Here is a 22597-nt window from a genome sequence, read left to right on the forward strand (position 1 = left end):
TTGCCAAGTTTAAAACAAAATTTGATGCAATAACACTGTTCCACTTACTCACGACACAAAGCCCGCCGACTACCACTTACACATATTCACTTGTCAACAGCTATCCAGTGACTGGTTGTTTCCGCTGTCATGAAAAACATCAGGCATGCACACTACATTCTATTCTTCATGCCCTGTTATACTTCATTGCAATGTTTTGAACATGTTGTATGAAGTTAATGAATTGCATTAGCTGCACTAGGAAATCACTTAATTTTTTAAATTTAAGAAATATATTAGTGTTATTTCAATTTTTTTTTTCTTTCTTTTTCAAGGAACAACCAGTTGATTTTTCGACGCAAGAAAATATCACACAAAACAGAAGTAGAATGCCAACAACACACTGATGACACCAGAGTACATCAGAAGCAGGAATTGGCAAACAATTATTCCAATGTTCAGTGGCATGAAGAAGGATTACATTTGATTTCTGGCACAAGTAACAGGGTTACAAATATCGTTGAAGATGTACGTGATATACTAAAAGCAGACAACAATCTGCCTGACACAAACACTTGTTCATCAAGCGTCAACAATGAATTAAATGATGTGAGTAGTTTAGAAGGAGACTCCTCTGCCTCTTCAGAAATCCTTCCTGTGGCCTCAATTCAAGGCGATTATAGTACTTGGAAGGCTCGGAAGAATGTGGTTGAGACTGTGTTCAGTGCACGAATGAGAAAGCGACTGAATGCTTCCACAGAAAAGAATAAGAAAGAAATATTTGATTCTACCAATAACAAACAGTTACGTGTCTCAGGAAGTCATGATGAAAAGATAAATAGCAATAAAGTGGAGAATCACCCAAATGATGAGACAGTTAGGCATAGTAATATTCAAGCACTTGAGGCCACAGAAACTGTGAAAGGAGCAGCTCAAAATGAAAAAAAATCTATTAAAGCAGGTAGTGTAGTTGATGAATTGGAATCAAATCCTTCTGGATCTATAGAATTTCATTCTGTGGATGCAGAACAAGACCATCATTGTAGCACAAACATTCAGAAGAATGTGGTTAAGACTGTGTTCTGTGCAAGAATGAGAAAACGGTTGAATGCTCCGACAGAAAACAATAAGAAAGAAATATGTGCTTCCACCAATAATAAACTGGTATGTGTCTCAGGGAGTCCTGCTGAAAAGATAAATTGCAGTAAAGATGAGAAACACCCAAATAATGAGATAGATAAGCACAATAATCTTCAAGAACTCAATGCCACAGAAACTGTGAAAGAACCAACTCAAAATGAAGAACAGTCTGTTAATGCAGGTAATGTAGTTGGTGAAATAGGATCAAATTCCTCTGGCTCTCTAGAATTCGATTCTGTGGATTCAAAACTAGACCATCATTGTAGCACAAACATTCTGAAGAATGTGGTTGAGGCTGTTTCCAGTGAACAAATGGGAAAGCAACTGAATGCTTCTGCTGAGAAAGTTGGTAAAGAAATAGTTGTCTGCACAGGTACTAAACAGTCATATGATTCCACAATTGATGAGGCCAAAATAAGTAACAGTAAGGAGGAGAGACAGACTAAAAATGACACAGCTGGACTCAACACTCTTCAGAAGTTCAAGACCACAGAATCTGAGAAAGAAGAAATGCAAAATGAAAGAAAATCTGTGAATGCAGGAAATGCGATTGATGAATTAGAATCAAGTACCTCTGGATCTGTAGAATTCCATTCTGTGGAGGCAAAACAAGGTCATCATTGTACCACAGATGTACAGAATAATGTGATTGAGGCTGTTTTCAGTGAACAAAGGAAAAACCAATTGCATGTTCCTGCAGAAAAAAATGATAAAGAAATACCAGTCTGCACAGGTACTGAGCAGTCATATGACTCTAGAATTGGTGAGATGAAGATAAATAGCAGTAAAGAGGAGAGAGACATAAATAATGAAATAGCTAGGCATAATACTCTTCAAGAGCTTGAGGCCTCAGATGTTGTGAAAGAAGCAACCCAAAGTGAAAGAAAATCTGTTAACGCAGGATATATAATTGGTGAATTAGGATCAAAGTCTTCCCAATCTGAGGAACTCCATTCTGAGGATGCCGAGCAAGATCATAATTCTACCACAAAAGTTCAGAAGAATGTGTTTGGGACTGTTTTCACTGAACAAGTGAGAAAGCAATTGAATACTTCTACAGAGAAAGATGATAAAGACATATTTGTCTATACAGGTACTAAACAGTCATGTGCCTCTAAAATTGATGAGGTTAAGATAAATAGCAGTAAAGAGGAGAGAGAAACAGATGAGACATCTAGGCATAATGCTTGTCAGGTGCTTGGAGCCAAGGAAATGGAGGTAGAAGCAACTCAAAAACAAAGAGACTCTGTTAACGCAAGTAATATAATTGGTAAACTAGAATCAGATTCCTCTGGAGCTATAGAATTACATCTTGTGGATGCAAAGCAAGACTATTATTGTACCACAAATGGTCAGAAGAATGTGGCCGATACTGTGTTTAGTACACAATTGAGGAAGCAGTTCAGTGCTTCCATTGAGGTAGAATGTAATGATATTCTTAACTGTACTGGTGCTAAACAGCCATGTGACTCTCGGAATTGTTATGTGAAGGTAAACAGCAATAAAAAAGAAAGAGATGGAAATGATGATTTAAGTGTGCATAATACTCATAAAAAACTTGAGCACATTGAAAATTTGAAGGAAGTGTCTCGTAATGAAAGAACTTTTCGTAATGCAGATAGTGTGTCTCGGGACTTAAGTTCCTATCAGTCTGTAGAATTCCAATTTGCGGGTGCCAAACAGGACCATAATTGTACCCCAGAGGTTCAATATGAAGGGACTGAGATGGTGCCCATTATGCAATTGAAAAAGCATTTAAATGCATCCAAAGAGAAGGATGATCAAGAAACACTTGCTTATGCATGTACTAAACAACCAGATGGCTCCAGAAGTCACGATGACAACATTATCGTCAATGAGGGGGAAGGAGACATAAATGATGCTACAGATAAGCATGAGACTGCTCAGAAGTTTGAGAATACCACGGATGTGAAAGAAGTAGCTCTAAATGAAAGAAAATTTGCTGACGCAATTAATATCCTAGAAGAAACATCATTTGGCAATCCAGATCTTGATAATGGTAGTAAAGATTCAAGACCTGAACATGTTAATGCAAGGACTTCTCCTAATGAAGAGCGTAGTTACAGTTTTCATTCTAAAAAATACCATTCTCATGTATCAGATATTGGATCTCACAACCCTGCCATTCAAAATTGCCTTAGATCAAGCTCTCAAAGCTCTTCTACAAAAAGTTCATCAGTTGATTCCTGTGTGATACAGTCAGAAGAACGTGAAAATGCACAGAAGTCTTCACTGAGAGAGAGTACAAAACATGCAAAACAGGATGTAAAAACAAATTATCATATTAGAGGGAAACAAACGGAACTTAGGCCTAAGACATCTGCTAGTGTAAGAGTTGCAAACAGTGTAAAATCAAAGTATTCACGATCAAGATCGAAAACTCCATTTGACAGCTCACGTTTCAAAATTCCAAAACTATCATCAAAGCAAAGGGTGCGCGTTGAGAGATCTTCTGTGTTAGAGCAAATTGACAGTGAGTCTGACAGTGCGCGAACAAGGTACTCCAGACAATATTCAGCCCATAATAGCCATAAATCTTATACATCTTACAGTAGCCATTCACGTGTGAGACAATCATTTAGAGATAGTCAGCATTACACAGACCATCGAAAATATAAGCATCGTGACTCTTCACCTGTTCGAGGGCGGTCCTCATCTCGTTCCAGGCACGAAAGGAGACATGGCAGTGCAAAATTTCGTGATAAAGACAAGAGGCATGTTGCAACTAGACACCAAAATGTATCTAAAAGGTCTGATTCAACTAGAATGGAAACTGCTAATGATTTGTTGAAAAAGAAAATGTACATCGTAGAGGCAGAAAAAGTTATACACAGTCAGAAGCAGTCTCGAAATGTAGATTTCTCATTGGACGATTACAGAAGAGAGATAGTCACTGGCAAAAGTGGCACAACCAGTTCTGTTCTGGCAGATGATAAACATTTTAATCACTCTCAGATAATACCTGAATATCGGAAAGTGACAGCGGAAAATTATAATGGAAGGAAAACACAAAGAATGGAAACAGAGGATCTTAATACTTCCAAGGCATATGAATATAAATTAAAGAAGATTACATTTGAGAACAAGGAATGTAGAAAACCTGTTTTAGATTTGTGCCGTAGGTTAGTTTCTAATTCAAGTTCAAAATTGGATAAAATCCCAGGCACTCCGGAACTATTTCATGCTGCAACAAATGAACCAAATCCACTTTGGAGCTCAGACCGTGCTCTCCGTCCTGGTGAAGAACAAAGGAAAGAAAATATTGTGCCAACCTCTGATGCACAGAGTGTCACTAGTCAGGCATCAAATGACACTGAAGGGAAACTGAAGAGAGTCTGTAATTCAGCAGTGTTTAACACAGATGGTGTTTCTGTTAGCATATTCCGTGAAACATGCGATTTTAGTACATCGCGAAAAAGGAAGTCTGTTGTGATACGTTCTAAGAGAACTTCTGGATCGTGTGATGTAGACTCTCCTGAGGAAAAAAGACAAAGACTGAATAATAATGACAAAATAATTGTTGCTACAACTACTGCTTCAGTAAGGACAGTACTTGATGGCACTGTTACCAAGAGTGAGCAGACAGTTGTGGAGAAAACTGCCTCTGTTGAAACTAATGTCATTTCTCCTGTACAAAGTTTCATTGGTGGATCAAGGACAGAGAGAGTGCAGGACATTAGTTGCACCACGGATAAACAACACGCATCAGTTAATGATTTAGGTAAGCTTGATCACAAACTTGATCTAGAAGATGTTAAAACTCACAAGGGAAAAGCTAATAATACTGCACTTCATTCAGAACATGTTTCAGAAATTAAAAATCCAGTGTCAGCCTGTAATAATTCTACCACTGTTTCTGCTCCATCATTAAATGTAGAAAGCAGTGTGGCTGGTTGCATCCTGCAGGATGTTCCATTGGCTAAGGTGTCTGCTAATGAAGAAGGCTTGCTCTGCTCCATGAAAGACTTTGCAGATCACTATGAACTGAGATTTACAAATTTGAGAGTTGAACGGCCAGAAAAAAGAGAACTTGTGAGTAAAAGAAAGAGCAGAAGGGAAACAAGAATTGAGGATATGAGCGAAGAACTAGAGGAAGGAGAAATTTTAGATGGTAGTCCTGTGAAAACTTCCCCTGCAGTGTCAAGATTTTCTGAACCAGTGCACAACATGACATCAGAGCTGTCATGTCATAGAAACATTAATCCCACTTCATGTAGTAGGCCTTCTCTGGGAGATCATCTGGTGGCTAAAGAACGGCAACATGATACATATGAAAGACAAGAGATTGCTGACTTTGAAACCAGCAATAGGTATAAAGTCTTAGAGAAGTTTCAGAATAATGATTCTGAAGTGTCAGGTGGAGCTGGGAAACAATCATCCCAGTGTATGAAGGCTAGGGAAGTAAAAGATAGTGTTACTATGAACAAAAAGACAGAGGATATTGAATCAGTTCTCTTGGGTGCAAAATTTGAAAAAGAAAGTTGTGGCACAAATAATATGACATGTAATGCTGATAATAAGGATTTCTTTGAGAAAAGAGAACTTGTAAATCATCAAGTTACTGATAGCGTAATTTCTAGCGAGGTATCAAAAAGTGTTTGTTTATGTAGTAGTGCTTGTCAGTGTACAGAAAGTAACAAACAGTCAGACAATTGTTCGGATGGAAATGAAATGAAATGTAAAGGTGAAGTACAATCTTCTAGTAATCCTAAATCTTTGAAAGATGGTTTTCCTCTGTGTGACAAGGAGGCGACTGTCTCAGAAGATGTAAATTTTTCTTTGCATGTCGAACCTGAAGAGATCTGTAAACAAATTGGCGAGAGAAAATCTGATAAAAAGAATGAAACAGTCAAAACAAAACTAGCTAGTAGCTGCATTCAAGCATTATCAAGTGGTGATACTGTTATGAAGGATGTGGATGTTAGCAACAGACAGAAGCCAGAAATTGATAACTCACTTGTAAGTGGCATTAGTGTGCACAAAGACACTCAGCCTAAGTCGTATCAGAAACTACATTCAGAAAGCAATAAAAAAACCAGTGAGGCAAGTAAACATACCAGTGTGCAAGACACTGGTGCTCCATTGAGTTCTAAATTAGTTTCCCCTCCTAGGCGGAAAAAGAATGCGAGAATGACAATCTCAACATCACAAAGTTCACTACAGTCAGAAATTTTAATGGCAAATTTATTGCAGACTCATTCACCTTATAAAGTTGGTATTCATGATGAATTTGTTCCCTTAAGTACCAAGTACAGTGAAGAAATTGCAAGTGGTGCTAGCTGTGATAATGATAATGAGTCACTAAATTGTAACTCATGCAAAAGTGCAATAAATATGCAGTCAGGTGATAAACACAACAGTAAAAGTCAAAGAATCACAAGATCTAAAACAACTAGGTTGTCTTCTCCTGGCTGCAGGCCAGATGGAAGAAACTGCAATTCCAAAAAGAGTTTAAAATCATCCAAGAAGAAATTGCAAAAATTGATGAATTTTGAAAATGAACAAATTGAACTTGAAGAGGGGTCATGTAAAATGACACCACAGCTTTGTCAGTCAGAGCTACAAGACACTGATCTTATATGCAGCTATATTGCTATGGATGATCTTAATGTTAGTACACATCTTGGAAACGAAACAACCTGTGTGCATACTTTTGGAGAACTGAAGAGTGGTAATTTTCAGGTAGAAAATGACAACAGGAAAGGTGAAGCTGGACTACTGGAAACTTCAGAGGGGACTATAAATCAAAGAAGACAGACTATAGGGAAAGATAGTATGGAAATGGCTGCTGATGCTTATGCAGAGGGTAGAGGAGGAAAGGAACCCCTCTCTGGTGAAGAACTGCTGAAAATACTGGAAGGCTCATTTGAAAATGAAAGTGGTGGAAGTAAAAATGTAGCAAATGAATCTGACAGTCTGCAACTGGAAAATGCTGTGATGTCATGTCCACAGCAGTCTGAAATAATTTCCAGTACAAATTTACCAAGTGCTACAAATAAAAAGAATATAATTGTACGGCGCCGATCTAGGAAATGTATTCTTGAAGAGGCTCCAATGAAATTCATCACAATTAAGCCACATGATGATACCAGTCCATCTGCTTTAATTGGAAGTTCAGTTGCCATCACTGCTGATGAACCCCATACCAATAACAGCTCTCCTGTTTGTGTGACACCCTCAGTTCCATTGTGTCTGCAACATGATGATAACAGCTGTAGCTCTAGCAGCAGTTCAGATAGCAGCAGCAGCAGCAGCAGCAGCAGTAGCAGCAGTGTAAGTAGCTGCAGCAGCAGTTGCAGTAATAGTTCAAGTCCTATGAGTCTCAGAAGTAGTGTGTCTGGCAGTTCAAAGAGTAACACCAGTGGAAAACAGGAAGAGAGTGACAAGAATGATAATACCAAAATGTTGAAGTGCCTCCGTGCCACACCTGCAAGGCGATTGTATCAAAAGAAATCTCAAATGGCTGTTCATAAGCCACAAAATGACTATCAAGATCCTCAAGAACTTGAAATGTCTTTGAATAGTTCATCATCTGAAAATACGTCTGATGATACTTTTGCTCCTACAAAAAATATCATGAAACAGTTGAGTGACACCTGGGTATCAAAAAAGAAAAGGCCAAGAAATAAAAGGTAGCTCAGTTGTAATGAGCTTCTGAAAGTATATGTGGAATTCAGTGTTTTCTGTATTGCTTTTAAATATGGTAAATTTTGTGAAATTTCATTAATTTCATAACTAAATTGTTGAAATGGAATAACAGGAACTGTTTTAGTCAGGACAATGCATTTCTAGCAGTTGGTTTTGTTATTACCCTCTGTAAACTACATGAGTAGAAAGAAAGTGACTGGGAGATAGCTGTTGGTCCTTATATACTGAGTGTGTGTGTGTGTGTGTGTGTGGGGGGGGGGGGGGGGGAGGCACATGCACGTTTGTTCATTCATGGTTTTCTATTTTGCTTGTAAATTTTTGTGATGTGTAAATATTTCAATATTTTTAATTTTATAATTCATTTGTTAAAATGCATTGTCACATTCATCAGATGAAATAAGAACAACCTACACGTGTTCTGCTTCACTCGCGGCTGTGCATTTCTGGCAGATGTTTGTGTTATTACTATTTTTTTTAAGTACATGGGTAAAATGGAAGAGATTTAGAAATGCTACTTCATTGCACTGAGGCTCTGCAAGTATGTGTATATTTTGAGTGTTTTTTATAGATCTTGTAAATGCTGTAAGTATTGTGAAATATTTGTGTATAATATCTTTAATTTTATAACTTTTGTTAATATCAATACTCTCACTCACTGCCTTAAATAACAGGAACTTACCAAGTATTTCTTTACTCAGGGGAATGCATTTGTGGCATTTGCTTTTATTGTTGCCCTTTTCTTAACCATGCAAAAACCTATCCTATGAGGCTGTGTCACTACATATAATTCTACAACTGAAAAAATGTTGAAAGATAAGTTCTGTGTTTGTGAAAAGTTATCAGTTTTAGTCTCATGTATGTGAGCTCTGAATGCAACTCCATGTCTGTTGTTAGGTACCGGTGAAATAAATAAGAAATTTTATTTGATGTGGTTTTGGAAGGCAACATCTACACCTATTTTTCATCAGAGATAGATAGTACGTAATGTTGTACAGTTCAGTAATTTTTGTTAACTGTTTCAGTGCCACACATTTGTTTAGTTTAAAGTGGCTGGAATTATGTTTACACTTGATTCACAGCACTCACTCCATACTGTTAATTATCCTTTTTTTGTGAATGAGAATTTTTGGGTTAAACAAAATCTGCTCTGTGATGATATATATTTTTGTGAAAAGAAAGTATTTGTTGTGTAAAAAGTACTTCTGTAAATAAAATGTTATTATTGAAAGTCTAGAGTCATTCCTCCTCCCCCCCCCCCCCCCCTCTCTCTCTCTCTCTCTCTCTCTCTCTCTCTCTCTCTCTCTCTCTCTCTCTCTCTCTGTGTGTGTGTGTGTGTGTGTGTGTGTGTGTGTGTAGCAATGTTATCATTATCACGATTCACAAAGCACAATATAGCAGGACCGATGACCTCGGCAGTTTGTCCCTTAAGAATTCACACACACACACACACACACACAAATAGAAATACATGGGCAGTCATGTAACAGTCATGTAAGATATGACACCCAGTTTGCTCTGTGAACTCTTGAAGGTACTGGTACATGTTTGTTGGCAAATGATAGTAAAGAGGGATGTGGAGTAATCTAAGATTAATATTTGTAACTCATATCATCTGATATACTGAAGCAAGTAGTTTTATTTAAATGTAATGGAGTACTTTTTTAATGGTATTTGAAAGCTGTTGATGAGACAAGCATTTTCATATAACAGGAAGTAATGACATCAAAATTATCTAAGAATGTGATATCATTGTGATGTAAGAGGTCCAGGATTGGAAAAATAGTGTAAACACCACCAAGCAAGGCCCTTATGCCAGATTTCATCTCAGGGACAAGCCTTTCATGTGTTTACTTGTCTTTGGTGCATAACATGCAGGAAGTGTATCTTTTATTGACATACCTGTTGACATATAACTCACTTCTGCTTCAAAATTGCTCAAATCCAGCTCTTTCCACAGACATGTTACACCTGAGAACAGACATGCATTTGAAGCAAACTTCCTTAGCCACTTCTGAAAAACAATACATTAGCTTATCAGTAGTTCTGTTGTATAAAGTACTGCCAAGAGAAACTAAATTACATCTTAGTAGTCTCCTGTATTTAACTACAGCACCTGGCACAAGTGCCACTTGGTGGAGTTTTTGCTATAGCAGCAGATTACAACTACCTTATCCAGTTTTAGAAAACTTTTCAGATACTTTTGGAAAAAGCTTCAGTACCAGTACTATTAACTGTTAAGTGAATGTAATCAATATTTGGAAGCTTTTGAATGTTGATGAACTATCTAAATATCCATCATGTCTAGGGTGCCTCCTGCAGTAGGAAATGAAATGAAGGCATAAAAAATTTACCTTTGACTCTGGCCTGTTTTCAAAGAAAACCAACATCGCCAAGAACATAATGTTCTAATTGAAACATTTGCTTAAACATCTCACTTATACAAGAGTTAGTAGTATTAACCATGTATAAAATCATTAGAATAAAGACTCATTATTGTCTATACAATTTTAACTGCCCCTGCACTTTTACTTTTGCGAGGGATTCTGCGCTGAGAAAACAGCATTGCTTTTGCAGTGTAGTCTGTGCTGAGAAAACCACATATGATCTAACAAATTAACCCACATCCTCTTTATCTTAGACACATTTTATTGATGCATTTTGTGGCCAAGCCAAAGCCTCTTGATAGTTTAGACAATAAAATTGAATACACTGAGCATTTGTCTGACCACACTATCCCTTTTTTTTCTTCATCACATTCTGGTAACAAGTAGCACTTCTACTATCTACATTGTTTTGTGTTGCTTTTATTGATGTTGCTGTCTTTCAATGTAATCAATCACATACCATGCAATAACTCAAAACAATGCTCATGTGGATTAGGCACTTTCATTCACTGACTCGGATAGTTATGCCAGGAAAAACCCATATGTTATAACATAAGTACTTTGTCAAATTAACAGCACCCTCTCAAAGTGCCCCCTCCCCTTTTTATGTTGGAGCAATTCATCACTCTTCTGTAAGGGCAATCAAGTCAGCCACACTCCAATTCTTGCTTTAGCAGTGGGTAAGTAAATTACTTATTTTTTTATGTCAACAAAATGGTTAAAATTGACCAAAATAGATTATCTATATACCAGAAACTGAAACTGGAAATGTCTTCATTTTGCTAATCTATACTATGACATTTTATTGACGTTTGTATGGTAAAATAGATTTGCACAGGCACACAGCTAAGTAAATCTATTGCACAAGTATGCATATCTTGTGGTTTTATGTGAGTGCTACATACTAAATGCACAGTTCCAATACTGTGGCTATAGTGGTACAAGGACTATGGCTAACTGTGCAACAGTCCAATTTTAATGTAACTAGACGCAACCCTTCCCAATGGTGCATTTGCACAACTGCTGATCAGTCAAATCACACACAGCTTTGGTGTCTCTGCTTGTGCACAACTACTGATGCATGGCTGGAAAGGGTTACACTCAGTTGTGTTAAAGGAGAGCCATTGGATAGGTGCACGGTTATCTGTGTGGCTTGTTATGCCTAATCATCGCATTTGACTTGCATGTTAATACTTAGTTGTGTAGTGGGAACTTGTGACACCGAATGTAACAGCAACACCAAATGTAGCGACAAGAGGTAGAAGGCACCGTATTAAGACTCGTGCGAACTTTCCAAGTGGTTTATTGTTTCCAACTACAGTGCCGTGTTCCCCTCAGTCCGCGTCACCTGGTCCTGCAGTGCTGAGGACACCACTTCGCTGACTGTGAAATGGCTTGAAGTGGCTGCCCCAGACCTGTGCACGCACTGCTGTGTGTCGGCCTTGTATAGCCGTGACATCAGGATGCGCCGACAGTCGACTCAGCAGTTTCGCCCCTGCTGCCTCAGCGCCGCTCGCTGGGAGCCGCAGGTGGCCCGCAGCACACTTCTTCGCCGTCGTGGTTCAGATCGCGGGCAACAACAAGCCCCCGCAATCCAGCATCTGAATCTGCGGCCCTCACCCTAGATGTCTCCGGTGCATGTTGGGAGCCAACAAGACTGTCCACAGTAGCGAGCCGTGGCATGGCCCACTGCTGGCTGGCTGCGGACCCCGCGTTGTCCTCAGAGGATGATTTAGTGCATCAGATTAGGGACGCTTACTTTTAGAAAACTTAAATGTGGTCTAGTGCCCCTTAAAACACATGACATGAAACAAAATGAAAAAATTCCTTACTGGATGACCACTGCTCAATGAACCCCTTACGTAGTTGTCTCACTCCCTCGGTATCCAATCTACTGTGACTTGGACTACCCTTGATTTCCTCTTGGATTTGGTTCTCCAGCTGATCAGAATGGAAACAACACATAACAAAGTTAAGGCTGTGATGACACTTGGCAAAGCGGTGCTCAAAATGATAGTTGTTTGCCATTGCCTTTCCCTATACTGAGCGACACATTGCACAAGCTGTTCGGCTGATGGCGCTCCTTTTGCTCTAAAATGAACTGGTTTACGGATCTCAACAGACCTGGCTCCAGAGTTTGATTTAACAAGGTCAGGTTCTGCCTTGGCAAAAACTCTTAAGTTGCTTCTGGCCAGTACAGCTGTGGCTGTGTAACATTCAATTGTGTGACTCCTGAAATTGACGCTGGCAGATGGAAGGTTGGTCCAATTATGTCACACTGAGTTCCATTGATTAGAATTCCACTCCCCTTAAGCTCTATATGTTTCGCTTCTGCAAATATTCCCTGTTCAAAACAACTTGCTTCTACTACCACGTTCTCCTAGGTGTAGAAGATCCAATACATTCCAACCCATTGCAAGCTCAATTTTGGCTCCACGATGTCCGGTGGACAGTCTATTCCTTTCCCCTTAGCTAAAAATAACTGGACCGTGCATGTGTCCGGGTTGGTGCTTATCACCCTGGCTGGACATACTGTTATCTTCTGTCTATGGAAGAGACTGCTGTCCCCAGCAGGCTCAAATACTCAAAAAATACATACAACATATGAAAATACAATGCCTAATTAATCTGCCCAAACCGAATGATACATAACAAGAAACAAAAAAACTACAAATACTCTACTACTTTCTGGATCGCAAAGCATACGTACATCATGCTGTACTCTTATTTTCTTGGTTTTCCCTGCGCTGAACACCTCTTTTCACTTTCCCTTTCTTCCTCTTCCCTTCCTGTGACATGCCTGGAATCACATCCGGACAACCTTTAAATGGCCGCAACTGTCCAATGTGTACTATCATTGTTCTAGTTGGCAGCTGAAGCTTAACATTAATGGGGGATGTGGTTTGAACAACTTGATATGGCCCTTGACTCTTCGTGAGGGTCTTCATTTTCCCTTTTTCCTCATAGGGGCTGGACAGCATTACCCATTGCCCCACTCAATACTGTGGTAAACTTCCTTTCCACTTCACTGTGTCTTCTTGCCTTTCTAAAGCCTTCATACTCACCTTTTGTACCTGTTTCCAAACATCCCAAATTGTTCTCATGAATTGACATACAGATTCACTGGTCCTCCCTTTCTGTAGCTTCACTAAATCAAACGGTGATGGAATTTTTCACCCATACACTACCTCACATGGAGACAAACTGGTATTTGTATGGATTTGTGCGTTATATGCACATACAATATGCTTCAAATACTCGTCCCACTGATGGTGATGAGAATCCACATAAAAACTCAGCATCTTCCCGATTGTTCTGTGTACCCGTTCTGTCCTTCTGTACGCCTGTGGATGCAACACGCTCGTCCTCAACTTCTTTATGGTCAACAATTTACACAGTTCCTTCATTAAATTCAACATTTAGTTGGTCCCTTGGTCTGTAATTATTGTCTCTGGTACACCAAACTTCAGAGTCCAGTTATTTACTAACGCTTGCATGACCATTGCTGCCTGTTGATTTGGCATAGCCACCATCACCGCATACCTCGGATAATGCTCTGTTATTGTCAGAACCAATCTGTTCCCCAATGGTGTTCACCTGAAAGGTCCTAAGACATAGAGAATGTACATGTCGCTTCCAGCAGTTGTTGTTGCTGTATGTGTTTCCAACTCAAATCTGCTCTCTGCGCACATGATATACAATTCTTGACATACTGATCCACACCTTCTTTCCTACCTCTCCACCAATCCCTCTCCACCACTCTCCTATTCGTCACTCTACAACCGTCATGACCAGATAACACATGATCATGTGCTTCCTTTAAAACCTCATCCCTCAGCTTCGCTGGCACTGCTACCCTTGGTCCTAACTTCGTTTCTCTGCACCAAAGACCACCGTACGTATTAAATTGTGGCCGTGTGCGATACATTTTACAATTGTTGTCTGTATCCTGTAATTCTTGCCATATCGCTAAGTCATAACCTATGAATTCTACTTTTGCCACCTTCCTACTTAGTGCGTCTGCATTACCGTACTTCTTCCCAGGCTTTGCAACATTTCGTAGTCGAATTCATTAAGTCTTACAGCCCATTTAGCGCGTCTAGTGGACGGAGCCTTCAACCCCAACAACCACTTCAACGCAGCATGATCTGCCACTACCCGAAATCTTCTCCCATATAAATAACATTTAAAATATGTGATTCCATTGTTTACTCTAAGCATCTCCCTCTCAGTTGTAGAGTAATTCCTCTCAGCTGCATTCAACTGCCTAGACACATACGCTACAGGATGTTCTTTCCCATCAATATCCTGACTAAGAACACACCCTAATGCTTGATTCAATACATTGCATGCTAGCCTAAATTCTTTTTCAAAGTCTGGAAACACAAGAACTGGATTTGATGTTAACACTTCTTTCAGTTTGTCAAATGTTTTCTGACACCCTTCTGTCCACTCAAATTTCACACCCTTCTGCAACAATCGCGTCAATGGCTGTGCTAAATCTGCAAAATCCTTCACGCACTTTCGATAGAAATTGCAAATTCTGATGAATGACTGCACTCCTTAACTGTTTCCGGTTCCCAAAAATCCCTTACAGCATGTACCAACCTCGGATCTGTTCGGACTCCATACTTTCTGATAATATGACCCAAATATTTTACTTCTTGTAATGCAAAATAACACTTCTCCAGGAGCAACATGAAACAAGCTGCTCTTAACGTCATTAAGACTTTCCTTAACCGCTGTCTATGTTGCTCCATACTACTTTTGAAAACACCATAATGTCATCCAAATTGACAAGACACTGCCTTCAAACACCCCAAGACACTGCCTAGCAACCTCTGAAACGTTGCTGGAGCGCATCTCAAACCGAATGGCATTCTGATATACTGGTAATGGCCTCCAGGAGTAGAGGTCGCAGTTTTTGACTATCCTCTGGAGCCACCTCTAAATGATGATAACCACTTGTCACATCTATTGTAGAAAAGTACTGGTACTGTCCTAAGCAATCCAAAGTCTTCGATATGTTTGGAATGGGGTACGCGTCCCTTACTGTCTTATTATTGAGGTATCGGAAGTCACAACAGAACCTATATTTCTTAGTTCCATCCATAGATTTTTTTATGCACAACGACAATGCCTGCGCCCCAGCAACTATTACTATGCTCTATAATACCGTCAGCAAGCTGCTGATCAATGAAATCCTCCACAATCTGCTGGAAATACCTCAGTATTCTATATGGTTTACTGTTAACTGCTGCTTCATTCTATGTTGGTATCCTATATTGAACTAATGGAGTTGCTGGTAATGGCCCTTGCGGAAAAAACAAATCCTTAAATTCCCACAACAATTCTTCCATATGCTCTTTTTCTCCTCCTTTCAAATGCTTAATTTTGTCACACAATCCAGTTCTATGAGCAGTTAGTGGTTGATCGCTTCCCCTACCTCTTGAACACCAGTTTTCGTCACCTGGCACAGCCAAATTTGCTACTAAAACTCCTTTCCTCAAATTTGCGTCTACAGCGCAGAAATAATCCACATTCATTGGGAGTACTTGCCCATCGTTTTCCTCTTGTATGCGTACAATACTACATTTCACAAAACAACCCAATGGACCCAAAACTTCATTGCCCTCCAATGGTTCAATAACACATACACTAGCAACAGGTAGATTTGACTCCACACTTACCCAAAGCGATTTCACGGTGCCACCAGACACACACTCTTGCGAATTAAGTCTTAATGCTAATGTACGCAGTTAAATTTGTTTGTTCATTACATTGAATGCCCCTTGTGATACCTCTGCTTCACCAACAGTTTCCCCTAGCTGAAATAACATTCCACCAAGTTCTACAGTTCATTGTCCAAGGTCAATGTTGGCATGATGTTAATGCAAGAAATTTACTCCTAGGATCATGTCATAGCGCTCACTTACCCACGGTACTACCTCCATGCATGCATCAAATCGGACTCTCGCTATGCGAACTTCAACTGTCACTGACCCCAAAGGTGTGACCTCCTTATCCCCCACTCGACACAACCTATAATGTGGTGGTCTAACTTCCTTCATCCCGTTAAACTCTTAGTAGCTCCTGACACTTGCACCTCTGTGTCCAAAAAAATTTTAAATGTTTTAGTTCCTATGGATCTACCACTGAACATTCCTCCTTGCATATGTATTTGTAGCATTGAAATTAAATGGGAGCTCCCTGAGGTGGGTCTTGGGCCCCCACTGCCGTTTAATTATTGTCCGCCTCTACTAACTCCACTTCTCCATCCTCCATGCTGCTGATTTCCACTCCTTCCTTTATTCCTCGGGGACTGGGTACATTGCCTCTGCACATGTCCCATACAACTACACCTATAACATTTTACACCCATTGTAACCACTGTGTGTCTTCTCACGTACCCCCATTGCCACATCTATTTCCTCACATTGGATTGCCAGCTGAATGGTCAAATACAAATCTTTTGGAGTCCCTTCATGCACTTTCTGCGATATATGCACCAGTAACCCCATCAAAAATACGTCAAGTGCCATTTTCTTGGCCTCCTGCAACAGAGCACCATTCGCTTCACTGCTTTGACCCCACTAGTAAGTGTACTTGTTAATTTCTCGTATTCTGTCCACCTCCCCCTGTCTCTTTGTCATTGTAATCAACCTCTCCTTAAAGTACCGAGTGCTATTCTGTTTCTTGTACCTCTGTAAAAGCCCCTCCTTCAACTGCTTAAACTGTCCCGCCTTCCTTAAGACCTCAGAACACCTAACATATTCCTTTGCTTCACCCGTTAATCTAATCTTGGCTACATGTAACAACTGTTCATCAGACCTACCATTCATTGCAGCTGAAATTTCCAAGCCCTCCACGAATGAGCACACATCCTCAGATGCCTTGCCAGAAAATGGAATAATCAAACTCGCGGCAGCTGGATCAATCTCCTGCTGTGGCATCCTAGGCAACAACGACTGATCCAATGCGGTTTCCCACTCACTTCTAGATGTTAATTCACTCCTCAACTGTGTATTGTCTGCTTTCAACTGTGCTACCTTTTCCAACAAAATTCGTACCGCTTCTGGTTCCGACACACCTCGCGTTTCTGACTCTGCCATTGTGTTGTTTTCATTCCCGGTTAATCCGGAAACGAAACAGTGAAGTACAAAAATAACCCTACTCCCTACACCTCAGTATCATCATACTCAGTATCATCGTAGTCAGTAACATCATACTCAGACCAATACAAAAGTAATCAAATGCAACAAAAAAAAATCTTACTGCCTCAAATACACTAACACTTACTCTGACAACAAAAAAATACTATGCCCACGCAAAACATCCAAAATGCCCTGCCAGGAACCACACTTAAAAAAAAAAAAACATCCAACACTCAAAAAGAAAAATTGGTCAACACACACACACCATGTTTTGTGCTTGTAATGCAGGCGGTGGGCTTGAACGTCTTATTGTACAGACGATGCCCGCTATTCTGACACCAAATGTAGTAGGAACTTCTGACACCGAATGTAACAGCAGCACCAAATGTAGGGGGAAGAGATAGAAGGCACCGTATTAAGACTCGTCCGAGCTTTGCAAGTGATTTATTGTTTCCAACTACAGTGCTGCGTTCCCCTCGGTCTGCGTCACTTTGTCCCGCAATGCTGAGGACACCACTTTGCTGACTGCGAAATGGCTTGATGCGGAATGGCTACCTCAAAAACCCGTGCATGTACTGCTGTGTGTCGGCCTTGAATGTCCGCGACGTCAGGATGCCCTGACAGTTGATTCAGCGGTCTTCACCCCTGCCTCCTCAGTACCGCTCACAGGGAGCTGCTGGCGGCCTGCTGCACACTTCTTCACCGTTGTGGTTCAGATCGCAGGTGACAACAAGCCCCCACGATCTGACGTCCGAATCTTTGGCCCTCACCCTGGATGTTTCCAGTGCATGTTGGGAGCCAATAAGACTGTCCGTAGTAGCGACCCATGGCGTGTACCACCGCTGGCTGGCTGCAGACCCCGCATTAACCTCAGAGGGTAGAACCGGCGACCCGCTGTGGACTGGAACGGTGGCGTCCCATCTGCTTCTGCGTGTAGCTGGTGGTGTGACATGCCCTGCCGTCCAGGAGAGCTGTCACACTTGAATGCTTTGTTAGTGAACCGGCACCTATTTATATGGGGCTGTGTGCCTCTGTTTTGCTAAACGCACCGCTCTGTGTCACATACTCGTAACACTTAGGGTGGCCAGTGGGCCCCTTCTGCGTGTGACTTGTGCCATGCAAATCACTGCGTTTACTTTTCCCAGCAATTCTGTGTCCCTGTGGCCTCTATTTTACTTCACAACTGCTATTGAGCATAATTCACTGTAAAGAGGCACGCACCTGGCTATAACTTGCTCGCTCAGAAATATTGCACCAAAACAGTAGTGCTGCTACAGTTGTGTTGACTGGTATTGGTGATAAGTATGGTTTTTGATGACATCAAAGATACATATATGAAATCTTGTCTTAATAACATAATTTAGACTGGTTACGTTGACGTATTTCATCACCGGAACAAGATGAAACTCATAATAACAGTGTTAAACTAAGGAGTCCTAAAAGTTTCAATGTTGGTTCCATTCCTCTTCCAAAGCTACATAAATGGTCTTAAGTGATTTAAAGAATGTTTGAAAACCAATTTATGAAAACACACAAACAGAAACATCGAGAACTTAGTTTAATGTGTTTTGCGTTTAGAAGTATGTGTGTTGTTATCTTGAGAAGAAGACAAAGATTTTGGTTTGTTTTGCAGACTTTCACTGTTGTATCAACTGTTTCCTTTTGTTGTGACTCAGGTCAATAAAAAGAATTTTTTCAGCAAAAGTAAGCAATAAGAATATTATGGTCTGGATTCATGGTGAAGAAACACTCCTTAATTTCCTCCATAACCTCAACTCCTTTTCGAATCTGAATTTCACCTGGTCCTTCTCCAAAACCCAAGCCACGTACCTGGATGTTGATCTTCATCTTGTTGAAGCTCACATCCACACCTCTGTCCATATCAAACCCACAAACAAACAACAGTACCTTCACTTTGATAGCTGCCATCCATTCCACATCAAACGCTCCCTTCCCTACAGCCTAGGTATTGATGGCATACATATCTGCTCCAGTGACGAATCCCTCAACAATTACACCAATAACCTGACCAGTGCTTTCCTCTTCCGCAACTATCCTGCAGATGTTGTCCACAAACAGATCTCCCGAGCAATACATTCCTCCCCATCCAACAACAATGTTCCTACCCACAGACCACACAGAAGCATCCCCCTTGTCACTCAGTATTATCCTGGCCTTGAATACATCAATAAATTACTCTGCCAGGGATATGACTTTCTCAAGTAAACCCCTGAAATGAGATCATCCCTTGACAAAATTCTCCCCACACCACCCAGAGTTGCCTTTCGTCACCCCCTAACCTCCCTAACATTCTTGTTAAACCTTACAATATTCCCAGACTACCTTCTCTACCCAGCGGTTCCTACCCCTGTAACCGACCCCGCTGCAAAACCTGCCCCATGCATCCCCCCACAACCACCTACTCCAGCCCCGCTACTGGTAAAACATACACAATTCAAGGCAGGGCTACGTGTGAAACTACACATGTCATTTATCAGCTGACATGCCTGCACTGCACTGTCTTTTACATTGGTATGACAACAACTAAACTGGCTGAGTGCATGAACGGACACAGACGAACTGTCCACCTAGGAGATGTCCAATACGCAGTAGCGGAGCATGCCCTCCAGCATAATTCTAGGGACCTAGGAACCTGCTACACCGTATGTGTCATTTGGCTTCTCCCACCCAACACCAGTCCCTCTGAACTGCGGAGATGGGAACTTGCACTCTAACACATCCTTTCATCCCGCCATCCCCCTGGACTGAATCTACATTAAACAACCTCACTCCCATTTACTCTTCAGTCTTCTCCTCTTTCCCTTTCCTCTTTAGCCATTCATGCATCTTTTCATCCTGCATCTTTATACTATATACCTCTTTACTTCTGTATGCATCCTCATTGGTTTGAAGCTGGCACAGTACTTACAGTAGAATATCTTTGGCTTCCCTCTGACAACCATGCCTCCATCCTTGCTACCCTCCCTGTTTTCCTTTCCCTGTTGCTTCATAACCTGGGTTGTGAGTAACTAAATCAACTTTCCCTTCTTCCCTTTCTTTCCCCTCTCTCCTCCCTGATGAAGGAACATTTATTCCGAAAGCTAGGAACGTAAATTTTCGGTTGTTTTTTGTGTATCTATCGGCTGTACTGAGCTAAGTATTGGCCAGCCCCTCTATCTCTTTGTTAAAATATTATGTAAAGCAGATAACCACACAATTTGCAGAAATACCTACAAATATTTGCAGATTTTGTTGTCACTTTCCTGTACCTTTAGTACCTCAGTATTATTTGTTGATAACAGTAGAAATTAATTTCAAATGCTCTGATTTACAATACATGCCACAAAAATATCTGTATGGAAATTTTTATCCATGTGACAGATGTTCCATATTTTTGTACAAAATATAAAAAAGTGCCATTGCATATGAAACTGAGTATAGCTGTAAATTAAAAATAAAACCTACATTAATAATAATTTCTTCTAAAAATCATCTGATTATGTACATTCAAGTATTTAAAATTACCAGTTTCTGTGTGACACCTGACTACTCTCAGATAACGTTCTGTGTCGACAGGCCTCTATTTTTATGTGAAGTGTGATTTGTTCATCTTGTTATGTGTAATTTTAAAATCATTTGAATTGTTGTGTAGGAGACATGTCTATTTTTACAGTAACAACATTTTCAGGGGTAATACAAGTTTATATTATTTTATTTAGATTTATGAAATACAGCTACGCTGTTACACTGCTGTGCAAAACTTATCCTAAGATAAATAAAATAACATGACATATTAACAACTCAGCTAGAAATGAATGAAAGTGTGGGAGCATATCTCACAGTCATCCACTGAAAGATGGAGATCGCATGGCATGAGGTTGACTCTGCAACACAAGGCAGTTGAACGAGTGGGAAAAGCTGTGTGTTTCAATCAGTGACCAGTTACGGTACACTGTGGTCATGGTGGTGGTCTTCACTACAACATGTTTTGGAGTCATTTGGATGACTTCATGCAGGTAATAATTATCAGGAAATTAGAAGATGAATGAAGTGTGACGAGTATAGCACAGGAGTTTATTATTGTTCACATAATTTTTTCACAGGCATGAAGTGTGTTCTGAACCACAGGCACTGCTGCGTAAAGGAGAGAGGGTGGTCAATCACGGCCAACTATAGCAGCAGATGGCTGTTGTGTTGTGCAATAGGCAAGAAGGTACCCACATCAAACAGCAGATACAATTGCAACCACACTTAACACGGCTGAAAGGGATGCAATCTCGCATTCCCCTGTGGCTTGGCAACTGCTAGGTGGTGGTCTTTTTGCTTGATGTCCAATATTTTGTGTTCTGTTGACACCCACAGTTGGGTGGCTACAGTTGTGATGGTCCCAAAAGCATAGGGACTGGGACCAGTGAGAAGTGGAGTTGTGTGCTCTTCTCAGATTAGTGCAGATGTAATCAGAGTAGTGATTCCAGATGTAATCTCATTTGTGAGAGATGGGAACACGTAATGCATCCAGGAATATTGTTGAACATGATCGTTTTAGTAGTGCAGGTGTTGCAGTTTGAGAGACTTAATGTTGCATGGGCATACAGACTTAAAAATATTTGAACATGTCGCACTCATTGGTCAAGATCATTGTGACACTGTACACCTTCCTCGTGTGTCTTTTTAGGGATGTATTCAGTCCTGTCCTTTATGGATGATAATGCACAACTGCACCGTATTTTGCAGCTGGAGCAGCTCTTGAAATGAGAGGAAATCCCCTGAACAGACAGGCCTTCCCATTCCCCTGACTTAAATCTCAACGAGCTCATGGGGGATGCATTGGAGAGATGTATTCCAGCACTTCCACACACGCCAAAGACCATCTGGTAGTTGTAACTGTGCTGTTGGAGGAATGGAACCCCCTACCACAAGAACTCCTTACCAGCCTTATGGCCACCATGGAGCACATTGCGGAGCATGCCTCGCTATCCATGGTGATCATGCATCCTGTTAAGAACTGTATCCCTCACATTGTAGTGTCCAGGGAATCATTATAATCCATGGTGACATCAGTGTAATTATTGTGTTTGAATAAAAGTGTCATTTCTGTTCGTTTCATTGAGTATTTCTTTCAGTTATCTCCTGTACTATACTGCAGCAGTTCTTTTTATGCATTGTCCAACTTTTCATTAAGATATGTTCGTTGACAGTGACACATCAAGTGAAAGTTACTTTTGTATTTAATTTTTGCACACCATGGTTCTTATTATAGTTTTTTGTATA

The 22597-nt window shown here is 40.4% G+C and overlaps 1 protein-coding gene across 1 annotated transcript in view; it reads left to right on the plus strand.

Moving 5' to 3' along the window:
* The window catches only part of LOC126284123 (uncharacterized), a 45435-nt gene extending 36419 nt beyond the window's left edge, over window positions 1-9016 (plus strand). Inside the window, exon 3 of the mRNA XM_049982829.1 lies at window positions 315-9016. Within this exon, the coding sequence (XP_049838786.1) occupies window positions 315-7776 (7462 nt within the window). The 3' untranslated portion in view covers window positions 7777-9016. The remainder of the gene's footprint in view (window positions 1-314) is intronic.
* Window positions 9017-22597: the final 13581 nt, after the last annotated feature.

Source organism: Schistocerca gregaria, chromosome 8 (assembly GCF_023897955.1).
Source record: "Schistocerca gregaria isolate iqSchGreg1 chromosome 8, iqSchGreg1.2, whole genome shotgun sequence".
Classification (NCBI taxonomy): domain Eukaryota; kingdom Metazoa; phylum Arthropoda; class Insecta; order Orthoptera; family Acrididae; genus Schistocerca; species Schistocerca gregaria.